The 25057-nt window shown below is 42.2% G+C and overlaps 2 protein-coding genes across 2 annotated transcripts; one reads left to right on the plus strand and one right to left on the minus strand.

Moving 5' to 3' along the window:
• Positions 1-910: 910 nt before the first annotated feature.
• foxq2 (forkhead box Q2) lies at positions 911-2483 on the minus strand (the record flags this gene model as incomplete). Its single annotated transcript, XM_080506277.1, has 2 exons — positions 911-1285; positions 1968-2483. The coding sequence occupies 2 exons, from the start codon at positions 2481-2483 to the stop codon at positions 911-913; spliced, it is 891 nt and encodes a 296-aa protein (XP_080362403.1).
• A 7458-nt stretch (positions 2484-9941) lies between these two features.
• Positions 9942-19474, plus strand: LOC308137525 (E3 SUMO-protein ligase PIAS4-A-like; the record flags this gene model as incomplete). The annotated part of the gene is made up of 10 exons (XM_080506278.1): positions 9942-10341; positions 10454-10538; positions 10639-10680; positions 10845-10935; positions 15882-16010; positions 17091-17196; positions 17347-17420; positions 17511-17671; positions 18492-18637; positions 19206-19474. 10 exons carry the CDS (start codon positions 9942-9944, stop codon positions 19472-19474), a joined length of 1503 nt encoding a protein of 500 aa, XP_080362404.1.
• Positions 19475-25057: the final 5583 nt, after the last annotated feature.

The raw sequence follows: 25057 nt of genomic DNA on the forward strand, positions 1-25057 counted from the left end.
AAGCTTCCTATTTCTTGAAACTATTTGGGATTGCTGAGATTATCTGGCCTCATTTCCTTGGGTGGCAGCTTTAGAGAGCCTGATTATAGTCTCTTTAGGCAGAAGATTTTGCATCCCGACAGCTTTGACTAATTAGCATCTAACACCAGGTGGTATTTTAGCAATGGGCTCACTTTTAGCAAATTCTGTCCTCATGCTCTCTCACGCACACACACACACACACACACACACACACACACACACACACACACACACACACACACACACACACACACACACACACACACACACACACACACACACACACACACACACACGCGCACACACACACACGGGATTACTTGAGAAGCACACTGATTGTCATAATGTAATCATTGGCTCTATCCTGTCCTGACCCCGGCCATATTCTTACCTAGTGGTAATATGTCAATTATTTTATGTCCAGCATTTTGATTGTCCACAAAGCAAATCAAGTCTTGCAAGTATAAGTTAAGGTTTTGGCTCAACAGAGGGTAAAACAAGCGTGCACACACACACAGTGAATGAAAAACACATCTCACTTACTGGGATTATACCAAAATATTTTATTGACAATTATAACAAAACAATTAATGTATTTTCCTAAGTAATTGAAAAGCATATGTATATACACACACACATACATACACACACACACACACGCACCCACACACACACGCACACACACGCACACAAAAACACATCAATTGAATGTCCTAAAATCCCTTTAAAATCCTTTTATCAATTGTTGTAGATAAGAATATAGTGCATTATTGACAGTGTTCAATCTCACTTAATTATATAGGTAGAAGTACAGTACATAAGGTTCTAAAGTTATTAGTTCACTCAAAAATAATTCTGGACCAAACTGTAAGTTCCCTATAATTTACTATCACTGTACAGATGCATTCAGACTCAGGTGGAAACCTGCTTGTGACCGTACACTGGACCAAGGCCAGTAGACTCTGGGTACGAAGCAGGGCACAGGCAGTGCAGGGACCTGAGGGCAGCACCAGCAGGCCGTTCGGTGAGGGCGGGTGAGAGCGGGGTGGTAGACTGAGGTCAGGGGGTTTAGGTGCAGCTGTCCTGCGACCCTACGTACCCTCCGTCGTGCCCTCCGGCAGTGGTAGTCCCCATTGCAAAAGTCCTGGTAGTTTGAGGGATGAATGGCCCAGAAGTGGCCTTTTCCATTGTCGCTGCGTCCCGCCTTGATAAAGCAGTCATTGAGGGACAAGTTGTGACGCACGCTGTTCCTCCAGTTTTTGTCCTGTTGGCGAAGGTGAAGACAATAGCTTCAGTTAAACCAAAACCAATATATGACATTAAGCAACAAGTAAGCAACGAGTGGCCTCAATTCAAAATTAACAAAGGTGGCAGTTAAGTATCGCTGATCCTCTTCAGGATGTCACCTTGTGGTGGAGTTGGCACAATGCAAAATAGCGTGTCAAGACCGTGTATGATCACAGTAGGACACAACACCTTCAGTTACCTTTTTAGCACGTCAAACCAATGATCAACTTTAATCCACTAGCCTATGTGCAATCTGTTGTCACACCTGGTGAAGGCAGAGGCAGTTTGCAACCTAGCAACAGGATTACTTTATTTGTGAATTCGCCAACAACAGGATCATTGAGTGTCCCTGTGAGCACCTAATTGCCGAACTACTCAGACAGATTACCTCTGCCAAGTAGGTCGCTTCACCTGCGAAGATGGCAGCTACATTATTTGTTCACGATCTGACTATAGCCCTTCAGGGCAAAATTTCTAACCCCCCAACCGACCTACCTACCTCACGACCAGAATACAGTAGCACAGTTTGTATAAGTTGAAGTCCTCAGACATTTACCCTGTCGGCTAAGTCCCTGACTTCATGTCATCTTACAGTGCCATTCTTTGGGTTGGTTCTCCACCCAGATAAAATACAACGAGAGAGACCTAAGTGAACATACCTTACTCTTGAAGTAAGGGTAGTGGTCCATGATCCATTGGTAGATGTCACACAGTAGTAGTTTCTTCTGTTCAGACTCCAAGATTGCCTTGGAGATCAGTGCAATGTACGACTGGTTGGGTTTGTCTGCAGACCTCTCGGGACTGCCGCTGGTGGACATGCTGGTGCAGGTGGTAGTGGTGGTGACTTCCTCCTCCCCCTCCTCTTGTTGTTCTTGATCCCCCTCCTCTTTTTCAACTTTCTTTGTTTCAGCGTCTGCGTCTGACCTCGGCGGGGTCTTCTCCTGTGTATCGCTGTGAATCCCCACCTCTTCGAGCTCAAGACGGTGATGATTTAGCATGTTGTTCTCTGCTCCCGCTGCCGCACGACTTCCTGTCGCGTCTTCCTTCGAACTTGTGACTCCTTTATTGAACAGAAGGTAGTCGATAGTGAAGGTCAGTCCCAACTGTTGTCTGCTTCCGCTGTGGCTGCTTCTGTCCTCCATTGTCGCCTCTGAATTAAGACATCTCAAACTCATTGCAGAAGTTTTTGTTGGTTTCTGCTAGATTCTTGATTAAATAAAAAAAATATCTCCTCCAAAGTCCTTTAAGAATTGTGTTTCTGAGTCTCACAGCATCGCTGATTTCCTTAAGAAGTAGGACTCTTCATAAAGTGAGCACCTCGCCGCCAACAAGATTCAAGTCGGACTGTTGACAAGTTCACAGATAAAGATGAGCCACTCAACTGTTATTAACCTTGATGCGCTCGCGAGCAACACTATCTGAACCCTGTGGAAATGACGTCAGTTGACCGGAGTGAAGACGGTCGGTTTGTTTACCAACAAAGTTGAAGCAATTGCTATCGACTACGATAAAGCCGCCAATTCGCACGTCTATCTCAATATCCGACACCCTTTTGCTCCTGAATCCAAGAGTTGTGCTTCACAGTTGGGAAGGTGTCTCTATTTATATGACTGTGAATTTATCCCTCACAGAAAGGGGCCAAGACGGCACAGGGGAGGCCCAGGTAGGGGGTCTGAATTGAGGAGGATTATTTTTATTAACCTCAGCAAATCTTTGTAATTACGGGAGATTAAACACTCAAGATTTAGTGTGTGCAAAGGATGGATGCAATGGAATCAAATACCTTTTAGATACCGGAGTTATCCTGTTAAAGTTGTTTTGTCCAGGATGTTGCCTAAAGTATTACTTCAATTACCACAGAGCAGTAATTAATGGGTCCTGATGAGTTTTGGGTGTTTGTTTCTGTAAAGAGTGTTCATGCAGCCATGGACAGGCATAAAGTAACAAGGACTATGACTGTAAAATCATGTTCCTGAGACAAGACAGTGTTGAATCTCATCACCTGTGGCCCTGAATTATATTTTAACAAAATACCTGTTAACACAGGATACTGCTTTGTTTTTTAACTGGAGAAATATAGAAATGTCCCAGAAGAGTACACAAATATAAACACTAATGACTTTTCACCCAGCACAGCAAAATTAAGATAAAATTATATATATTTAACAGTGTGTGTGTGTGTGTGTGTGTGTGTGTGTGTGTGTGTGTGTGTGTGTGTGTGTGTGTGTGTGTGTGTGTGTGTGTGTGTGTGTGTGTGTGTGTGATGTATATATATATATATATATATATATATATATATATACTCCCTTGACTTAAAACTAATCATTTTCCTTTCTTATTATTTACGTAATATCAAATTTTTTTAATGTCCAACTAAAATGTATAGCTTTTGTTGTAACATTGTGATGCAGAACAAATCCACTCTAATTCAATTTTAGGCAGGTGTTTACCAACATTCTCAAACTGTAAGACTGAATTGTCATGTGTATGATGGTGGTTTAATGCGACAATGAGGTGATTTTACTTTGTTTTTAAAAGTTAACTTTACATAGGCTTGTTTATGTTGTTTAAGTTCCAATTTCCAAGCCAATGTTTCAATATTTATTGAACTCTAAGTTTCTAATTTGTGATACACATTTGTCCTCTGGTAATACCAGAGGTGGCGAGAAGGTCTGCACTCGAGTAAAACTACTACTAAAGCAAGAGTCCTTAAACCACAATCAAATAAATTGTCAATAGCCGGACATTTCTCAGACAAATAAAGTATAGGAGGATTACATGGTGAAATAGTGGTTGGCGCTCTCGCCTCACAGCAAGGTCATGAGTTCAAATATCGTGTCTCTGTCTCTGTCGGTTTGGCCTACGATGGACTATACCCCACCTTCCCCCATAGTTAGCTGGAATTGGCTCCAGTGCCCCACAATCTTGCACCAAATATGGGATGGGAATTACACTGTTGAACTCCTAAATAAATGATGAAAATTCAAAAGCTGTCTCTGCAATCATGATAACCATCTGGTTACTTTAAAAATAAAAATGCAGCTCAAATAAAATGCTCATTCAAATTGTGGGCGTCGTGACTTTTAATCTCAAATGTTGTGATACAGTTTATTAAATTGTACTGAATAGTGAGTAAAATTGCATACTTAAAGATTCTTAAAAGTACATATATCCCCCCCAAAAAACTGCTTACCTCTTTCACTGGTTCAGAGTCGTGCGGTACAGGAGCCGATCCTAATTAACTTTAGGAGAAGGTAGGTTACATCCAGGTCACCAGGATATCGCGGGACAAACAAAGAGACAGACAACAAAACACACTACCATTCACATCTTGGGTTAATTCAGGGTCCTCAGAGGAAAACACACATATGCCTACAAAGACCATTGCCACAATATGCTCCCTGTGAGGCAAGAGTGCTGACGACTACAGTGTGCAACTATTTTGCTGGTGGTATCTGGAGTATGAAATAATGCGTAAAGGAATTGGTAGAGTGTCACTGTAAAACACTAATGGCCTCTTTTTTTTTTTTTTTTTCATAAGTTTGTTGATCTAAAAAAAAAAAAAAAAAGGTTTTGTTATGGGTTTATTTTTAGTCTTTTTTTATTTCTGTTTATATTTTATTTTGTTTAATGCCTTTAAAATTGTATTCCTCATGTACACCACTTTGTTTCACTTTGCTAGCAGTGGTTAGCACTCTTGCTGCACAGGAAGGTCTGGGTTCAAATAACCAGCTGGAGCCTTTATAAAGAGCTTGCATGTTATTCCCTTGTGTGAGTGAGTGTCCTCCAACTACTCCAGTTTCTTCACACAAAAAAAGCCCCATCCTGAACAAGACCATTGACCCCCACCAGCTCCCCCTGAGTGCCATGATGTGGCTGCGCTCCAATCGGTCAATCCGGTAAAAAGATTTCCACCAAAAGGAGATTAATACAGTATAAGAAATAATAAACAAATAAATATAATTTCCAACAAAAAAAAGGATGTTTTGGTAAAAGCAGTAACTCAGATTGAAACTGAAAGAATATATACATATAACCGCAGTCAGCCATGATTGTGTGGAAAATTATAGGCAGTAGTGGCCGAGAGGTTAGATAAGTGGACTTGGGATTTGAGGTCCACAGGTTTGAATCCCCTCAACACACACCCACAAATGATTAAAGGTATGATAATGACAGGTTTCTATTTTAAAACAAGTTAAACTTTTTGCATCACATGTATTGTACCTGCTTCTTCCTTTGTACCTTTGTGCGCAAGTTTATACTGACTATATCGCACTATGCATCATTAAGCCTGTATATAGTTCACAATAATACACATAAGCCATCACTTTAGTCCCTAAACACCAGAAAACAGTCAAGATACGTTTGGTTCACTCTGGCTGTTTCGCAGAGCTCCTGATTTAAATAAGTCATATCAAGGCCCATATTGCCCCCTTCTGTTGAAATGGTGGAACAAGAAAAGGCTTCCGTCAACAGCACCGTGCGGCTCCTGACTGTATGCAGCTTTACAAGCTTGTGCCTTTCACATAGTTATATAAGTCCATGCACATGTTCTTTTAACCACATGTCATAATTATTTTAAAATAATACAGATTAGGATATTGATGACATCGGTGTTCTTGAGGTCATAACAAATATTGGGTGTTCATGATCTTACTGTAGTCATCTGTCATATTCTTCGGATATTCAGTTTATTAAAGTAATCATTTCAGATTAGGCATGGATATTATTTTCTGACAATCATCATAGTTGCAAACCAAACTGTCTTTATTGCAGTTGTAACATTGTTGTGACATTTCAGAGCCAAAGTAAAGCCAAAGCAAAACACACTGCCTTATACCAGGACGTTGCAATTGACTCAATTGATTTTTGTTTTTCCCGTGAGGACACTTTTTGGTCCCTCACAAGGAGCTTATATAAAAGTAGGGCTGGAAATGCACCGATAGTGCAGAGGGGCTTCTTTTTTTTACTGTTTTGTCAAGATGTTGCAAGCATCATGACAACACAATGGTATTAGTGTGTAAGGATGTGTATAGTTGGTGAACCCCTTTCCATGTAAGTGTGTTCGGTTAATTAGCCGTTTTGATTTAATTATTGACATATCTCAGACAAAGCATCAACTCCACAGCACCAGTAAGTCTGCAAAACCAGAAATGGAATAATTTGCTCGGACTGGATTTAGCTGGACCATGTGACCCTGTCCATTTAACACCCAGGGCTTGTTATCCCTGTTCAACACAAACTGAATTTTGTGCACAAATTGATAATATCTCGATACTATCAACCTGAAACGTGATGAAAATCAAACCACTCGGACCCGTGGCGTGATTGGGGGACACTGAGGCCTAAATAGGAAAGAAGACCTGTCTCTTGGTGTTTTTTAAAAGTTGTACTGTATCTTTAAAAAAACGTTAGTTCCGCCCCTTTTGAATGGAGCCGTTATGGCGCTGATTGAGACTTCACTCTGATTGGCTGCGGGCGGCTGTCAGTCAAAGCGGGCTCGGCGTCTCATTGGTGAAAGCAGACTCTTCGGTTCTGACTCTCGCGTTACTGCTGTAAGACGATGGCGGCCGAACTGGTGGAAGCGATGGCAAGTAGAGCTTGGCTGGCTTTGGTTTCATGGGTGACGAGTGCGGGACAGTGGGTCCGAACCCGCCCGGGGGTGGGGAGGCTGTCGACTTTTCACGAATTCGAAAGCCGGCGTTCACTTTTGTGACTGTTTTGTGTTGGGGAGCCGCGGCGGGGGAAGAAGTAGCCTGTGGCGGCTAAAGTGCTAGGCGGCGTTAACCAGGCAGAATGCGTTGGTTGAGATCACGCTGGTTCTGGAGGAAGACGCCGAAATGAATGATGAGAGCGTACCAGCATTGCGAGGCGCTGTTGTTTGCGCACCTTCCCCGGCTTGTGCGCACATGATGTGTTCGGTCTCCGGGTTCTTGCCTGTTTGTAAAATGCCCGGTTAGTTTATGGAGCTGTGCACCTGTCAAAAAAAAGAGAAAAAAATAATAATAAGAAGCCCAGGTGCCTATGATTGAGTGCCGAATGCCCCCTGGTCTTGAAAACGAGCTAGCTCAGAGATAGCACATGCTGCACCGGTCGTGAACAACAATAAACTGGAACCTCAACGACTGCAAATCTGCGGCATTTTTTTTTCTTTTCCCCCCTTAGCACGCATAAAAGTGGAGCTCTTTGGCTTATTTTACACATTCGGCTCGGGCACACAAAAGCGGTTGTGACGAGTGATGTCCATTCGGTAGCATCAGACAAAGATGAAGCGTGTTCACACGCCTCAGGGAAACAACAACAATGTTATACCGGCTACTCAACGTTTGTACGCTCTTTGTGCTGCTATTTTGAAAATGACAAAGAAATATATATACAATATTCTAACGCTGGCGATTGTAGTTATGAATAATAGTTACGTGGTGTGACTCCGTCCGTCCCCATTACAAGGCGTCTAATGCAGGAGTCAAACACATGTAAAATGTACATCGCTATTGATGTGTATTATTTACTAATATGTCCTATTTATTTTTCCGAAAGACAAAGCTGATTTATTTGTATGGCACATTGCAGCATCAGTGCTATTGAAGGCGCTTTTACACCAACAAATGCATAATATGACATGAGGAAGGGAACTATAGGGCAGTGCAATAAGTTGAAATAAAATTATTACACAAATGTGATGTAATGGCGAAAGATACAGTGCAGCAGCAAATGAGAAAGGACTTCAGTCTTGTTTTAAAAGAACTCAGAGATGGAGCTGTCCTGCAGGTTTCTGGGAGCTTGCACCAAATATTTGGTGCATACAAACTACACGCACCTTCTATATGGTTTGTTTTTGCCTGGAGAACAAAAATGTTTTGATCTGTAGGACTTAATAGGTCGACATGTTTCATAACTTTAAGAAGACTATGTATACTGGGCCCAAACCATTCAAAGTTGTATAGGCCGGTAATAGTAGACGTATACATAGTGGACTAATTAAATTGACTTTGAAAATGAAATCGAGGATGGAGTTGGTTCAATGTTTGGCTATATTTGTCTGTTTTTTATCTCTTCTTTCTGACAATAGTAATAATTTATTCGTAACATTGTTATATGGGCACACCGTGGTGTAGTAGACCATTCCGCCCATTGAATAGCAACAATCGAAAGAAATGTCCCTCAGATATATAACTTCAATAAGATAATGTATGACCCACATTGTGGGATGGTTGTTGGCACTCTCGGCTCACTGCAAGAAGATCATCAGTTTGAGATTTGTTCAGTTGCTTCTCTGAATAGAGGTTGCTCATTCTCCCCATCAGTACTTTGTTTCTTCCCCAGAGTTCAAATAATTGAGATTAACTCTTCCCTCCATAGGGGTGTGTGATTAACTTACAAAATTGAATAGTTTTGTCTTTGAGACAATGGTTTGAATAATACAGAATGGGGGATGTAGATGTTGACAGTAGCTGGAACTCATCAGCATCTTTCTGTGTCTTATGTGACGATATAATCTGCATTGTTGTCATTTAGTCCTAAATGTTATGCTGCAAAGTTGCACAATTGTACCCAGCAGTGATTTGACTTCTGACAATAGTCCACTAATTACAAGGCCATTTCATGTTTCTGTAACATCAAAGTGACCAAGGACAAAAAATAATCTTGGAATGTGTTGATACAATGATGTAATAATGCCTGTATCGAATGATGATGTCATTATCAAGCTACAAAAAGTTGAATTATGAGCCCCTCATTGCAAATGCATTTGGGAGATACCTAAAAGGACAGAGTTTGGACACCCCTTGTGTTACGCTGATCATCCTCTGACTACACAACACATTAAAACTCCAAACTGTTGGTCTACAGCAGCAGAACACGGCACCAGATGCCACTTCTGTCTGTTCGCACAGGCTGACAAAAATTGAAAGATTGGAGGGAAAAACTTGCCTGGTCAGATGTCTTGAATTTCTGCTGCAACAGTCAAATGGTTTTTATCAGAGGGAAAAGGATGAAGATATGGATCCGTCCTGTCTTCTATCATTTGGTCAGCTGCTGTAATGTGGATGATATGTTCTTGGTAAAATTTGGTGGGGCCTTTTTCTCAATTGTCTCGAACGCCAAAGCCTACCTGAGTTTTGTTGATGACCATGTCCGTCTCTTGACCAAAGTCGCATTTCAGTAAAAAGGAGCATCTTTGGGATTTAGTGGAAGTGGAGATTCATGTCAAGATGTTTAGTCAACAAATGTGCAATGCTGGCAGATTGATAGGGACCACAATCTTTCGGGGACATTTTCTGCACCTCGTTGAATCTATTCCCACAAGGATAAAGACAGTTGTGATGTTCCTTACCTAAAGTCTGTCTGTATAACTTGATGAATGATGATGTGGAGCCTTTCACTTGTTTGAGTTCAGAAGCTTTCCAGACAAATTAAAAGTAGTAACCTTTGATAAGCCATTTGTGTTTATATGTTCCTTAGTCCAAGTCCATGTGCAGTGGTCACATGCTCCCTCAGGAAGAGGCCGCCTACAAAATTCCCAATGCATTAATAAGGCATCATCTCGGCACCAGTTAATTCACAAATGATAAACAAACAAATGATGTGTGTGTTCGAATTCTGATGTGCATTTCTCTTCTTCCCAACAGAACATGGTCAAAGGTTTACGGGTCTCAGACCTGCAAACACTGCTGTCCTCCATGGGTCGCAGCAAAAGCGGGCTGAAGCAGGACCTGGTGGGTCGAGCGCTTAAGTTGTTGCAGACGGAGTCCAGCCCAGAGCTGCTGAAGAAAGTCAGACAGTTGTATTTGTCGCGTTTCCCCAAACCACCTGCCTGGCTATCAGTACGACGCTCCGATAGCGAGTCCGTCGCCTATTCGTCCCCCAGTTCCTCCCCCAACTCTGGCGGGTACGAGTTCTTCAAAATATTAAGTGAACAAAAAGCCTCTAATGTCCTGTCCAAACCGCTTACGACACCTGAGACGGAGGTCAAGCTCGTCCCACTGCCCTTCTACCAGACTCTGGAAACACTGCACCCACCAACAGAGCTCGGTGAGTGTAAATAAAAAATTTTTTTTCCATATTTTGCCCTTGTGTTTTCATGTGTTTGAAAGTAATACGATTGTGTTTGCTCAGGTCTTAATGAATGCTTTGTCTTAATCAGTTGCCCAGAACAATGAGAAACTGCAAGACAGTCAATGCATCTTTGAGTTATCGCCAAATCAGGCAGACCAGCTCAGAAATGCAAGGTAACCGCAAACGTTAACGTTTCTCCTCAGAGCTGCACTTTATAGATGCGAATGTATGCAGATGGATTATTTTAACCTGTAAGCCTTCACTTTGTTTCAGTGACCTTCGACCTGGAGTCCGGTCGATTCAAGTGGTTCTTCGGTAAGTTTTGTAAATGTTCCGGTCATTGAATTGGGGGGGGGGGGGGGGGGGGGGAGAATCACATTTTTCTGAAGTTTTGTAACACTTGATTAATGTGCATTCGTTCCTAATTATTGACCATTGGTAGTAAACATCCTCCTCCTCCTCTTTGCTCTCCGTTACAGAATCTGTTACACAGACTCCACCGGTGTCCAGGAAGACCAGTATCCTCCCAACATTGCTGTCAAAGTCAACCAGTCATACTGTCATGTGCCAGTAAGTGTCGATTTTAAATCAAACATATCTTTATTCAGAAAGCACATTTTGAAAAATAATGGCTGATGACCAAGTGGTGTGGAGCTATAAAACATGCAAAGATTTGTTCATAAGAAGAACTCTCGCGCGGAGACAAAAAGACCAAAGAGTTGAGTTAAGATGTGATTTTTAAAAGGGGGTTTTTACACTGTTGGTCAAGGCGACAGCTCGGTGTTTGCAATCGTTGCCCCACTTCAGTGAGTGTGGATTTTGCAATGACAAAAAAAGATGTTGGTCAGCAGGCCTAAAGCACTTCCAGGGAATGTAAGGTTACTGACGGATAAGATTGAGCGAGCAAATGGAAACGTGTGAAATAAACAACATTTTGAAATCATTCTTAAATTGTACAGTCAGTCAGTATTAAAGTAATGTGTTTGCACTTTCCTGGTAAAGATAAGCGGCATCATTTTTGACCAGCCGTAAATACAAAACGAGGCCCGACTGATGCCACTGATGAGAGAATTACAATGAGTTGATTCTGAATGAGATAAAAGCATTTGTTGCCGTCTCAGTCATTTAGTGATTCATAATGTATTGAGAGGAGTTTGATCTTTCAGTTTTTGTGTGGTGTGTACTATGTGGCAGTTGTTTTAATATACTGATCAATGACGGAACGGGTTTTTGTTGCGTCCCCATAGACAAAAGTTGCGGATGGTGCCAGAAAAACCGTAACCACCGGTTCCAATTTTTCGGCACGCCTCCACCGAGGTACCTCGTACAACAGAACAGGTTTAATAAAGAGGAGCAACAATATTTAATCGGCCGTATAAACCCTTCCGTTGTTTACATACGCCGCTTTGTGCTCACTGGTTGTTTTGTTGACTCGGTTTAATGAACTTGCCGCACATGACACGACACCGCGGTCTTCATACGAGGTGCAGACGCTATTCAGTGACAAGAGAGGAGGAGATTCTGCTTTTCAGAATTAAAAGAAAAAAAAGTTTTCCGCTGTATCGCAGAGACTGGAAAGTCAAGGTTTTACTCAGACGGCCGCTTCCCACATTGGTGGCGCGACTACTGTTGTCTAATAACGTGGCATACCTGCGTCGTTCACAACCCCGCCTACATTTTAACCTTCCTCTCTGTGGTGGGAACACGCAGCAGAGTTCAGTTCAGTCCGTGTGCGCTTTGCCTTACTGTACCGTCCCGGCACAGACTGTGCAGTGGGACTGCGGCTGGAGAAGACAGACCCACTGGCTTCTAACGCCTTCTTCACACTGCACTTGCCCAGCAAACCTGTCCGAACCCCCTTTGCTCGTCGCAGGGTCAATAGAAAATGCAGTTCGCTTGCGATTTTAAACCTGGTTTAGCTGATAAAGTGAAATATGTCACAATGCTGTTTGATGTGATAGTATGAAGTTACATTATTTATCATGAATCATAATGTCGCGCTATTGCTTTTGTGCTTGTGGGTTTTGTTCTTTTAAATAATGGTGCACTTTCTTATGTACCTGATTTATATCAATGTATTTTTTTTCCCCTTTTGTTTCTATCACGTCTATAGTTTGCCAACGGCAACATTAATGTATTTCAGTGAAATTTGACCAATTTTCAATGAAAATGACCAGATTCACAATATGGTATTTGTGGGGACATCCTCTCTGGCTCAGTCTAATCCCTGCATCTTAAATTGGCGTTGGTTGACTATTATTTGTGGTTCAGGGTTCAGCTTTGCTTCAGCTTGTCGGTGTAGTTTTAAAAATAGTTTTTACCCTTGACTTGTCTTGGCTGCTTGCATTTGTGATCGGGGCACATTTCTTAACATCAAAGATGAGATGAAGAACTACCGGGAGCCGTTTGGGAAAGACTTTTCCACCTACAGTGGTGTGTTCCTCACCGGCGTGCTCACTATTTTACACAACACATGGGGGCTGTTATTCTGGAGACGGTGTACAAGGAGAACCAGAGCCAGTGTCCTTGTGAAGCTGAGGTGGCACCGGAAGATAGTTTCTAGGTTGCGGGGAGTTATATAGCACCTGCAGCTAGGGCTGGGTTTAAAAAACATTTTTTTCCTTTGAATAGCCCGATATCTATTCGCAAAACCCGGCCGTCCTACCCTGGGTGGGTGCCTTTGTGGCTACCAGGTGTCGCCCGACTCGTAGCAGGAGAGGGATGGGTGGCAGGCGGCACAAGAGCACATGGTTTATTTGGCCCGCGGGTTAAAGACCAGGGCTGGAGGCTTTGTTGCCTCGGGGAGACGGGAGCCCTCCGCTGAGGCAGCGTGCCCCAGGCAGCAGGGGAGGGCCGGTAGAACCGTTAATGATCCTTCCGCAGGTTGACCTACGGAAACAGTGTTACAACTTTCACTTCCTCTAGATAGTCAAGTTTGATCATCTTCTCGGCGCTCCGCCAGGGCGGTGACCGACCCCGGCGGCGCCGATTCGAGGACCTCACTAAACCATCCAATCGGTAGTAGCGACGGGCGGTGTGTACAAACTAATATATTGTTATTTATGTGGTAGTGTCTCTTTTTGTTTATCTTCTGAGAGAGTCGTTAGGTTTGCTTTGTAACGGTGTGCAAAATATTCGTGAAAGCGTCACTGGTGAATGTCGAGTTTACAATGTGTTTGAAGCCACTGTACTTGCACTGCCTGCCATTCATTTCTTACATTTTTGTTTTGGTCAGGACATGTTTAATAAAAGTTACATCACTAATGTAACTACTTTGGTTTCAATTCTGTATGTAAACATTATTTTTTTAATATTGCACCAAATTAGAAGTAGTTTCTACTATTTACCACATTGATTCTGTGAGAATCTCATTGTTGTTGAAAGAAAATTGGCACTGCGAATTGGTTTTTGGAAAATCTGAATCGATGCCCAGCTCTACCTGCGGCACACGTCAACCGGTGGCTTGCGCTTCTTAGTCTAACGGTGGTTCGCTTGACTTGTTTGTCCCCGACCTGTTCACCTTTCTGTTGGCGGCAGCAACTCGCTCATCTGCAATGGTTTCACCCTGTTCTGTGTGATTCCAGTCGGCAGTGGAGTGCACTGATAGACGTTGATCCGGATTACCCCTCTTAAGGCTTGCTCTATTGAGAACAGATCTTTAATTGTCAATGGACTTTTTAAATGGGGATTTTGATGACTTGTTTTTGACTGAGACATGGCAACACGATGAGGCGTTCACCTGCTCAACCGGCCCACGCCATCACCGGCCTCGACCATCGTTCTGGACTCGGTAAAAAGCGGCTGCTGAATTTCAGAACAGATTCACATACTGCTTGGTCAACTTGGACTCTTCCTTCTTTTTGAGTAACCAGTGATTTATGGTTGTTTCCTTAAAAGCTTATTTATTGTATTTTGATTCATCAACCTCTTGGTGCTTTCAAACTTCATGTGGATGACGTGTCCTGTAATTTGGCCACAGAAAGTTGTCATCGCAGAATTGGCGAAATGCCCAAGGCTCCACACACATCAGGGATCATGCATTGGATATTACAAGACAACGTTTGAATGCACATGTCCCACTGGTCTATGTTTCACTACTTTTTGCCCAATTTTCTATTCTCTGACATGGAGTTTTAACTGCAAAATTCTCAACAAATATTTGAGCTACGAATTGTCCAAAAATCGATCTGGTTCAAATAGAATTGGTATTTTATACAGTCCTCATCATGCTGTTCACATTTTCACGTCACGACGCCAAGACGACATCTAACAATGGATCAACGGTACTTCGCCATTGCAACGCTTCAAACAGGATGGTCTCAGATAGACGTGGCCATTGAACTTGTGGCCACTGAGTCATCGGCAGGTTTAACAGAGATTCAGAGAGACTGGATGAGTCACGGGGAGACATAGAAGTGTCTACATCCCACATTAATTTCTGCAAGGGTACCGGACCACACCACCATGTGGCGCTGCATGAACAACACAGGCCTGATTTCATCTTCATGGACGACGCTGCTCCAGCTCTGATTATCAAGTGGAGCAGCCTGCACTTTCTCCAGGACCTGAAACCCATAGAAAATATCTGGAATCAGCGGAGTCGCTGCGCATGGGCTTGTAAAGCTGTACCCCAAAGCTTCCAATGACCCGAGGGCTGCTGTTCTCGAAGAGTGGGACTCCAATGCCTCAGCAGTTTTTGTTGGACATTTTTATGCTATGATGTAAACTCCACTGTTGTTGGCTTTGGTTTCAATAAATTGTTTGAGATGAGGAAATCACTGTCGCATGCTTCTACTTAAATGTTGTACTTTCATAGTCATTCAGTGTAGTGTATTTTATTTCATTTTACCTGGGTACTGCCTCACAAACCACTCCCCAAGCATGAATCATAGCCGACGCTGCCACTGAACTGTTCTCCGGCTTGTCTGTTGCTGACATTGCGCAAAGTGATGTTTTTGTTTAATCATTAACTGTGTCTATTTTCGACACAGTGTCACGTTTGAAACAAAAGGTTATCCAACACACAACTTGGGCCTTCTTTGAAGAGCAATGTTTCAAGTCGCAATGTGTCATTTAGATGTCAATATTTTTGAAAATGTCCATTTACATGAAACAGCTGACCACTGAAAATGTTGTTGTTTTTTTTCTGTAGGGCCACCTTTGGCGGGAATTACAGCCTTAAGTGTTTTGATTCTTTGTTGTTGTTTTTTTTGTATGTTCCTCCACTTTCTTTGGAATGTGGAAGTGACTGTTTTTGTGACATATGTACAAGTGTACTTGGCAAATTCAACCTGAAACACCTCACAAAAAATGGCATGTTTGAGCTTTACAGTTTTTATATCCGTTTTATAAACACAAGACATTCGAGACGACATAAACCTATAAGTGGGGCTGTTTTTTTTTTTTTTGTATCTGTGGAAATAATTGGTGAAATGATTTGTTTCTCTCCGATCACTGTCAAACTCTGAATTATATATCGCATTGTCACTCAAAATGCAAATCTCATCTGTTTACAGGGATATTACCCCTCGAATAAGCCTGGTGTTGAACCCCGTCGTCCCTGTCGTCCTGTAAACATCACTCCTTGGTTGCACCTCTCCACTGTCACAAACCGAGTGACCATCACTTGGGGAAATTTTGGCAAGGTAAGTGTCCACTGCTGAAGATCATCGCTGCCGTTTAGGTTCATGAACACAGAGCAGGGCAGCCGAGCTCTTTCCACGACGGGGCCGTCCAGCTTCTCGAATCAGATTCCAACACCTACCAAGACATGCAGACACATCTTGGGTCTTTCAGTCTATTCACAGCCTGCCCATGTGCGCGTCTTTCTTCACAACTCTGTAGTTATGGACTTGCGACCGCACCTTGACTCTTGACTGCAGGGCTCTTGTGCAAACCTGTTGGAGATGACCAACGTTAGAGTTGAGGTTAAACACCACATGAAGCCTTTGTTTGTTTGTTTTTTTTGTGTGAGAGTTGCAACATGTAGAATATTCCCTCATTTTAATGATGTGCTCCAATTTAACAGTTGTGTGATTTCATAGTTTCGGTTGGGGGATATAATGTTCTGGTTGATCATTTAGTGGCAGTGGCGGCCTAAATGTTGGACATGAACTTGTAACCTGAAACTCACTGGTCTACTCCCACTGCTCACAGGTCGCCACTAAGGATGTGTGCAATTAGTCTGCTATATTAAGCACTGGCCCCTTTTTGCTCGTTGGTACCAGAACTATTCCTTGGTTAAGTGAGTTGATGTTTCATGCACGTGCAAAGGCTGCCTGGCGGCATGCTATTGCCTGGCTCAAGTTGAGGCTGCAGAGCCATTGGATTGCGCTCCTCCATGTGCCAGTACTCGAGTACACTGCAGTTTTGTAACGGCATGACGCCAAGTTAGATTTGAGTGTTTTGAATACCTTGTGAGAGCGTAGGCTCGTTACTTCCTCAAATAGGGTTATAAAACCAAAAAACTAATAGGAGAACCCATTAAATCTTTGGTGGTGATCCGGATCAAAATCATTGTGACAATTGAAAAAAAAAATGTTTCTCTGTGTATTGTCTTATTTCGCGTTCTTTCAAATTCTGAAATAAAATCACCAAACTCCATAAATCAATAAAGGCAGTTGATGTGGAATACGTGTCATTTCCCTGTGTCCTTGTCTGCCTTGGCAGAGGTCAGAAATCTCTTGATTTCTCTTGTTTCATATGTAATCTTCTCATTTTTCCAGCGGTACTCCGTGGCGTTGTATTTAGTGAGGGTCTTCACTTCAGCAGACCTCTACAGTCAACTGAAGCACTGCTCTGTTGAGAATGCAGAACGCTGTCGCGAACGGAGTAAGTGACACTGTCGAACTTTTTTTTGAATCTCTTCACCTGCCACTCATTTTGGTTGCGCTGTTCTTATAGGGTTAAACTCTCCATTTATTTTTTTTTTTTTTTTTTGCATTGCAGTACATTCTTTGATTTGATTCACTTTATTTACAGTTCAAGACAAACTCCGTTTTGACCCAGAGAGTGAAATTGCCACCACAGGCCTCCGAGTTTCTCTCATATGTCCAGTGAGTAAAACCTCGCCTCTCAATTACTCTCAAAAGTCTCAAGCACGTTTGTGTCACCGACCCCGCGACGTGTGCTCCCTGCCTCTGCAGCTGGTGAAGATGCGACTCGGCGTGCCGTGCAGAGCACTAACTTGTGCCCATCTCCAATGTTTCGATGCGGTTTTCTTCCTGCAAATGAACGAGAAGAAGCCCACATGGACGTGCCCGGTTTGTGACAAACCCGCTCCGTACGAACTGCTCACTATTGATGGGTAAGAGGACGGAAACATGCTCCCACTTGTCTGACTCACTGGGGCATCGTTTTACTTTTGCAATTTTGAGTTGTCTGCATATTGAAGCCGGCTCACAGAAAGTTATTCAAATTAAATGTAAGGACTTTGGTTATAAGATTGAATACAGAGGATCCCACAGGGACGTTCCGATAAATGGCCAACTCCACCAGTAGCGCTCTGCTGCTGCGCTCAACGTCTCCCATCTATTTTACCCCCGACAAAATAAACACAAGCTTGGTTACAGACCTCAGTTGACCACCAGGAGGGTTTTCCACACTTGTGTGGTTCTCAAGCTCGTAGTATGTGAAGCCCTGTGAACACAATTATCTACTCTAAATAGTTTGTCTTTCACTTTTTGTTTGGGGAAAAAAAGTGACACATGCACAGAAAAATTGTAGTTTACATGCCGGACCACTAGATGGCAGTATGTTTTGTAATTCAGCATCATGTGCAGCCACCCAGAACAGTACAGTGTAAACATTCAAGGAGCTTTTAGCTTTAATTTGAACATCAGCCATCTGGTGGTGCACTTTCCTTCATCTTCATCTTTAGATGTCAGAATAAAAATGTATGTTGTCAAGATTAAAAGGTGTATTGAAATGATGAAAGATGCAAGTTCATTCTCTTGAAGCCGATTTCTCCTTTTTGTATTGTACCAAAATACAGAAGTATTGAGACATTTATTTGTGGATCCCCACAACTCAGGACTGCAGGTTGGCCCCGCGAGTGGGCGATCCCAGCACAGTTGTGTGAGAGCTTGTTGGTTTTATTTGCACCTAACCAGCGCTGTGCGTTTTAGGCTGCTCAGTGAGATTCTGAAGGAGACGAATGACGACATCGAGGAGATTGAGTACTTGACGGACGGATCCTGGCAGCCCGTCAGAGAGGAGAGGGAACGTGAAAGAGAACGCAGCAACACACCAGAATGTCCTCTTGTTGATATATGTAAGTTGTTGTTTTTTTTCTCCTTTTGGTGTCTTTTGGTCTGTTCTTATTTAAATCCGTCTCCGTCGAGTTCTTTTTAAAATGTGTTCTTTGAATCGACATCTTCAAGCCCAACATTTAACTTGACGTCTGCTTTAAATGTGCTCTCTGGTCAGTCAGGGTCACATGGTCCACTTTTAGCTCTTATCAATAGCATTAGCTTCCATTTATCTAATTCAATAAGCACGTTTCTCCGTGATCATGTCTCCCTCTCCTCTTTTCTGTATAGATGGATCTTCTACATTGTTACAGAAACTCACCAATGGATAGCAAAGCAATAACTCCCTACTTGCATTTCCCTTTTTGTTTTTTTATATTTTTAAACAATTGATTCGACGAATGAACAAATAACACTGAAAGTATAATATTGAACCTTTTTATCTGTTCACAAAACGCAACACAGGACTGAGGTGAAGTAATTGCTTCTTCATGACTTTGTCAAACTCAAGGTCTCTCTCTCTCTCTCTCTCTCTCTCTCTGTCTCTCTCTGTCTCTCTGTCTCTGTCTCTGTCTCTCTCTCTGTCTGCAGGCAGTCCAGAAGCCAACGGCCACTCTCCAGCCAACAGCAGCTCCAGTCTGACGGGCAAATCGGCGAGCAGTTCTGTGGGGACGATACCGGGCGGCGGCGTAGTGGTAGATCTGACTCTTGACTCCTCTTCGGAGGATGACGAGGAGGATGACGATGAGGACGAGGAGGTGAGGGATGCGGCGGGGGGAGACGGTGAGGACAGCACCGGCAGCGCCACCCCAAAGAGGCGCAGATCTAACCATGACAACGACCTGGTCACAGTCTACTGACCCCGCTGTATTGTCCCCTCATAGACTGACACAAACACACAGAGGCAGGGGGCCTAAAACTTGAGGAAAAGTTCAGTCATCCACTAAAATGCAACAACCTGACTTCACGCCCCCCCCCCCCCCCCCCCCCCCCCCCTCCCCCCGGGAAGCCGAGGGTTTTTAGAAGCTCTGGGGTGCTCGCCTGATGAAAAGAAAATGCGCAGTCATGCTTTCCAGTGATGCTTTCCATTTTTTTTGTTTTGTCCTTTTTGATAAAGAACCTACCTCAGTCATACAAACTTAGCAGACTGATCAGTGAGTAGCTTTGAAAGGAGTTGGTGACAGAAGAATTGAAGATGTTTCACACTGGACATGGCGTTTTTCCTGAATTCCATTGCAGCAACAAAACCCTCAGTCAAAATTGAGCTAGTTTGTGGATAACCGACGTAATCGTAGGCGTGGGCGTATTAAGCTTGTCGTGTAACTCACTTCACTGCGATCACTTCTGTACCGGGAGTCATTTGGGCTGTTCCATCAAAAATTTCATCCATATTGCCGTCGGGCCGATTCAATGAGCAGGAGGCGGGGTTTGAGGTTTTGGTGCCTTTTCTGTTAAGTGGTGAAGATCGGTTAGTTTTGTTTTCATTTGGGGTTGGGTTTTTTTTTTTTTTTAGCTGGTTTGTGAGTGAGATTTCCATTTCATTCACGACACGCTTGCTTTTCCGAATTGATGAAGAAAAGATTTGAATGTTCTGTCATTCCTTTATCCAATACTGATGTGTCCAGCTCTTACAACATATTTATTTATTTGTGTCACATGTTTCTTCTCGGTTGTTTTTGTGGTAAGTCTCTAAAATCTTTTTGTCTGTAGTCCTGTACAGACCGAAGCTGTAGGTTGCGGCTATCAGGGCACTTCTGCTGCCGGGACTTGGGTGTTGTTGTTTTTTTTTAAGATTTCAATTTTGGCTAAAACAATTTTTTTTGAATGCTGCTCCCCCCCCCCCCCCCCCTGGATTTAACCATCCCAGGTAAAAGCACCATTCAAAATAGATTTGCTGTGCTGGATTCAGCACGCCTTAAACATTAAAAAATAAAGTCTAATTGAATATCTGCAAGTCCAACCTTTTCAGAATTTTGTCACCAATTAATTTGCCAGTCTGGAAGGAGCAGTGTTTCTTCATCCGGCGGCCCCCTCTCAGGCTCTTCTCGCGGAAGATAAAGTCGCATCTATTTGCTGGAAAAAGGAGGTGGACGTGAATTTGCTACTTGCTGTGTAGGCGTACATCAAATATTCCTCTACACTGGTATTCTCAACATGTTGACGGCTGCTTGTCAGGTGGGGACATCAGACTGGGTCTGCAGGTTTGTTTTTTTTTAGGTTGGTATTCAGGCCTCCGAATTTGTTTGATAAACGAAAATGTTGCAATAGTTGTTTGCACTTGTTTGATATTTCAATAGACGTTTATGGCTTGTTTTTATATGAAAGCCCTCCGCTGGGGAGTGTTAATAAAAGGGTCCTTCACTCTCGTGACAGATTCTTCTCAACCGTCTCGTCGCATCGAAATCAGAAAATGTGAAAACTCATAAAATAGTGGTCCTGTTGCACCTGCAGGGCCATGTGGAGGATTTTAATTTTATTTTAATTTTAATTTTTTTTTTTTCTAATAAAAGTAAAGTTCCTTCCCTCTCCTGTTTGTTTGTTGAGGTTTGATCGGGACAAATTCTAGTTTTAACGTGCTCAAATGCATTGAGAAATGAAATTCAGACGACGATCTGGGGCTTCAATTGCACAAGTGCATCCTGCGATCAAGGCTTAAGATTGACAAACTGGATTAAGCCAGATTTGGTCTTCCATTGTTCCGTCTCCTCTTGACAGCTCGAAGAAGTGATACAGATGAAAGAATTGGGGGAATCTGCACAGAAATGATTGATGGACTTTTGCCTGTGATACATTACTCTGTCCCAGATATTTATCTTAAAAAGACTTGTACATTTAAGAAAATAAATAAATAAATAAATAAAAAAAAAAGATCCTACATGTCACAACTCATAACATCTACATTTAACTTGGCAAATTGTATTTGTAAGTAACTGCTATATGTATAAACAAAATAATTATCTGGAGAAGGACTTTTTAAATGGTTCCCCCTGTACCTCTCGTGTGGGGAACGAGGAGAGGCGGTGCAAGTTGCTACTGTGGAACTGAGCCAGATCATGTGCAGGATGTGTTGGCTGCTGGAGAGAGCTGAAGGTCTGGATTTATTTTTTTAGTACCAGCCCCCACCCACCCCCACAACAACAACAACAAAAAACAATGGAAAAACAATGACAAAGTAGCATTAGCAGAGGCATACAATCCATGTTATTTTTTTTTTTTTTTTATTTTTTTTTGTATGTTCATAATAAAAACTACATTTTAAATATTTTAATGAGCCTTGAACTGAGTGACATGTGTGTTGTTACATCCTGTACTTGATGCTCAGACCTTGGGACACATTTTAACCCTCTATGGTATGACGCTGCCCTCGAGCAACACGCGGAGAGTTTTTGGCCTGGTTTGAACGATGTACTACTTTTAAAAAGAGAGGGAAGCGGAGAGGGGGAACGCGTGACTTTCAGGACGCCGCGTTCAAATCTGATTTTGCAGACTTTTTTTTTTTTTTTGGATGCAAAACACTTTGCCATTTTTGCTCCACTAAAAAAAGCCTGAATACTTTTAATTTCATCAAGAAGAAAATCTGCCAATTAATGTGACTTAAAGCTTAATTTTTGGTCGTTTCCTGGTAATTGAATAATTGAAGCTTTTCAAAATGCATTGCAACAGTGTACCATTATGGAATCACCAAGGCAGCATGTGTTAATGTATATAAAATGTTCCAAAACATAGCATTCATCATATTTTTTATCTTTACAATTTAACAAAGAATTGAAAAAAACAAAACAAGACCATTTTAAATAAATGCCCATATATTGATATTGCTTGTGTATTAAAATTACTGTTATGGTGACGCACAAGAAAAATGATGTTGACCAAATTGACCCAGTTCTCCAGGAGAATGACGACACACACACACACAAAAAAAAAAAAAGGTTTTTAAATAAATGAGCTATAAGATAAATAACTGTTGGAATAAATATGCCAATTTTACAAAGTCGATAACGCGTGATCCTTTGGATGTCGGCTCTTCCCGTCATTATGAAGCAGGTGGATCGTTCACCCACTAATGGGGAGCGTGAGCCGGGTCTAGACTCTAGACCAGTCGTGATGCAGGTTGGTTTGACCCAACGTGGTGACGTGTTGTTGCACTCGTGACCGTTGACGTCACAGAGGTCGTCACCACCTGTTTAGCTTTGACGCCGACGTGGCAGTTTGTCTAATGCAGTGACAGGAAGATCCTCGGGTCTTCAAACGATGGGAGACTTGACCAGTTCCACTTCCGCCGTGTCGGCACTGACCAATTAGCACCGTGAGGAGGAACATTAAAAACGACTGCATGTCAAGTATAAACAAGACGGGATGAAAAATGAGTTCTGACACCCAGTTTCTAGTTTTTGCAAATGGTTTTCGATCTTTGTTTCGGTGTTTTAATCTGTGTAAAAGTTTTGACGAGTTCCAATGATGGGTCGGTCCACAGTGGTACAATGTTGCCTTCAGACAACAAACCTTTTTAAATGGCTCCTTTTTATAATGTTTTTACATTTAAAATGGCATGTATTGTAACCGGTTGAAACTACAAAATATTTTACACATGTTTAAGAGAGAAACGATGTTCAAATTTGAGGAAAACTTTTTTTTTTCTTTCATTCATCCACCATTATAGTACAACGTTGCCTCCAGGCAACAAACCTTCAAAAACTTCCATGAAGAAAACCTATTACACAAATTCTCTAGTTTGTTTCAGTCTGATTTAAAAAGTAAATGAGAGAAACGTTCCTTTTTTTTTTTTTTTTTTTCCCAATTGGCATCATTATGCGTACCATAGAGGGTTAAGCCTGTTGAGGACAAAACTGTAAAATTAAGAATGATCGTATTCTAACTGCTGTTATTGACGTGTGGAATTAATAAACATCAGTTCATTTAAAAAACAAAACAAAAGCTTGGCTTGGCTTGCTGTTGTTGTCATTTTGTATGCATCTTGACAATTTGGCAGGTATGTTTGGAGGGAGCGTCCCACCTTTTTGATTTTTTAAGTTCAGCTTCATTACGCAGCGATTCCTTGGTCCCAAAATGAATCTCTGCGACAAACTTGTAAACCCACTTTATCGTCGTCGTTTTGGTTGTTTGCCCACGGATGTTGCCGCGACAGTTCCTCTGACTCTTCACCGCGTCGTCGGCCTTCACTACATTAATGAATCAGACCTCAGATGATGCCTTTAGATGGTTGAAACTGTGGTGAAGACCAGTAGAATTCCATGTTTCTCAATACGTCTGCTGAAGACCACTGTTGTATTTCAACGTGCTTGTTATCCTTTACCTGGTGTAATAGATTAATTATACAAATGTTTATAGAAATTGTAAAAACAATGTCTCCCACGTTACTCATTGTTTAAGCAACGACAAAAACAAAGTTGGCATGTTTTTGCCAGGTCTTCCAACATTTCTTGTAACGGACAATCTGACATCTTTAGAATTTGGGTAATGCTCACCTTGTAAGAAAAGTGGATTTAAGGTACATTGTAGATGGGAAGAAAGCAGAGAAAAGTCCATCTCTCAGTACATTGTATCCACAATCGATACAAGAACAGGAAAATGGTTTTATAAAAATGGGATTAAGAAGAAGAGACCAAAGAAGGAGACCTCACGTTTAGAGAAAATGTGTATATTGAATGAGATGTTTGTGACACACAGAAGTGAAGAACATGTGAACTCTTCACGGACGGACCCACTTGACAGGCCAGACTTTGGTATTCTCACCTCACGGCAAGATCCATCTGTCATCTCACTTATATGTAAATATTTGGTTCAACGAACAGAAACAAACCATTAAAAGTGTCCCTTTAAGAATTTATTTTTGCTTGTTTGCAGTGTTCTCTGTCATTTATTTTTTTTCTTCTCCAGACTCACGCTTGCTCACTCCCCCCACCCTTTAAAACCTTCCAAAAATTCATGATTTTAAAATTATGACCAATTCAGAAGCGTTCATTTGTTGGTTGGTCCTTTCAAAGTACCTGCGTTTTGCCGCTGGGTGGCAGTGCTGCCCTTGTGCTGCCGAGGCTGGACGACATGGAGTTAAACTGGGCTCGTACCTCATTAAAAGCAGCATACCTGAGGTGTTACCACAGACTGCAGATGTCGTACACTCCCCTCGTGAGATTTCTGCATATCTCGTATCAACTTGTCAGACAGTCTCGCGCTATTTAAGAGGGGCTCTCCCTGTGGGTGTCACGCTGAGGTTGCCAGGTATGCGGACTTGGGATACTTTCGAACTGTTGCTGCGGATTATTGTTGTTTTATTAAAAAAAAATTGTGTGTGTTTGACTTGTGCAGACCTCTTATGTATACAAATTACGAAAGAAAGGGACAGACGGACACTATATGCCAATCATGGGCAACTGGCAGCCCACAAGTTGCCTTCCTCTACATACTTTGTCCCCCGCAAATAC

The sequence above is a fragment of the Blennius ocellaris genome (assembly GCF_963422515.1).
Source record: "Blennius ocellaris genome assembly, chromosome: 12".
NCBI classification, from domain to species: domain Eukaryota; kingdom Metazoa; phylum Chordata; class Actinopteri; order Blenniiformes; family Blenniidae; genus Blennius; species Blennius ocellaris.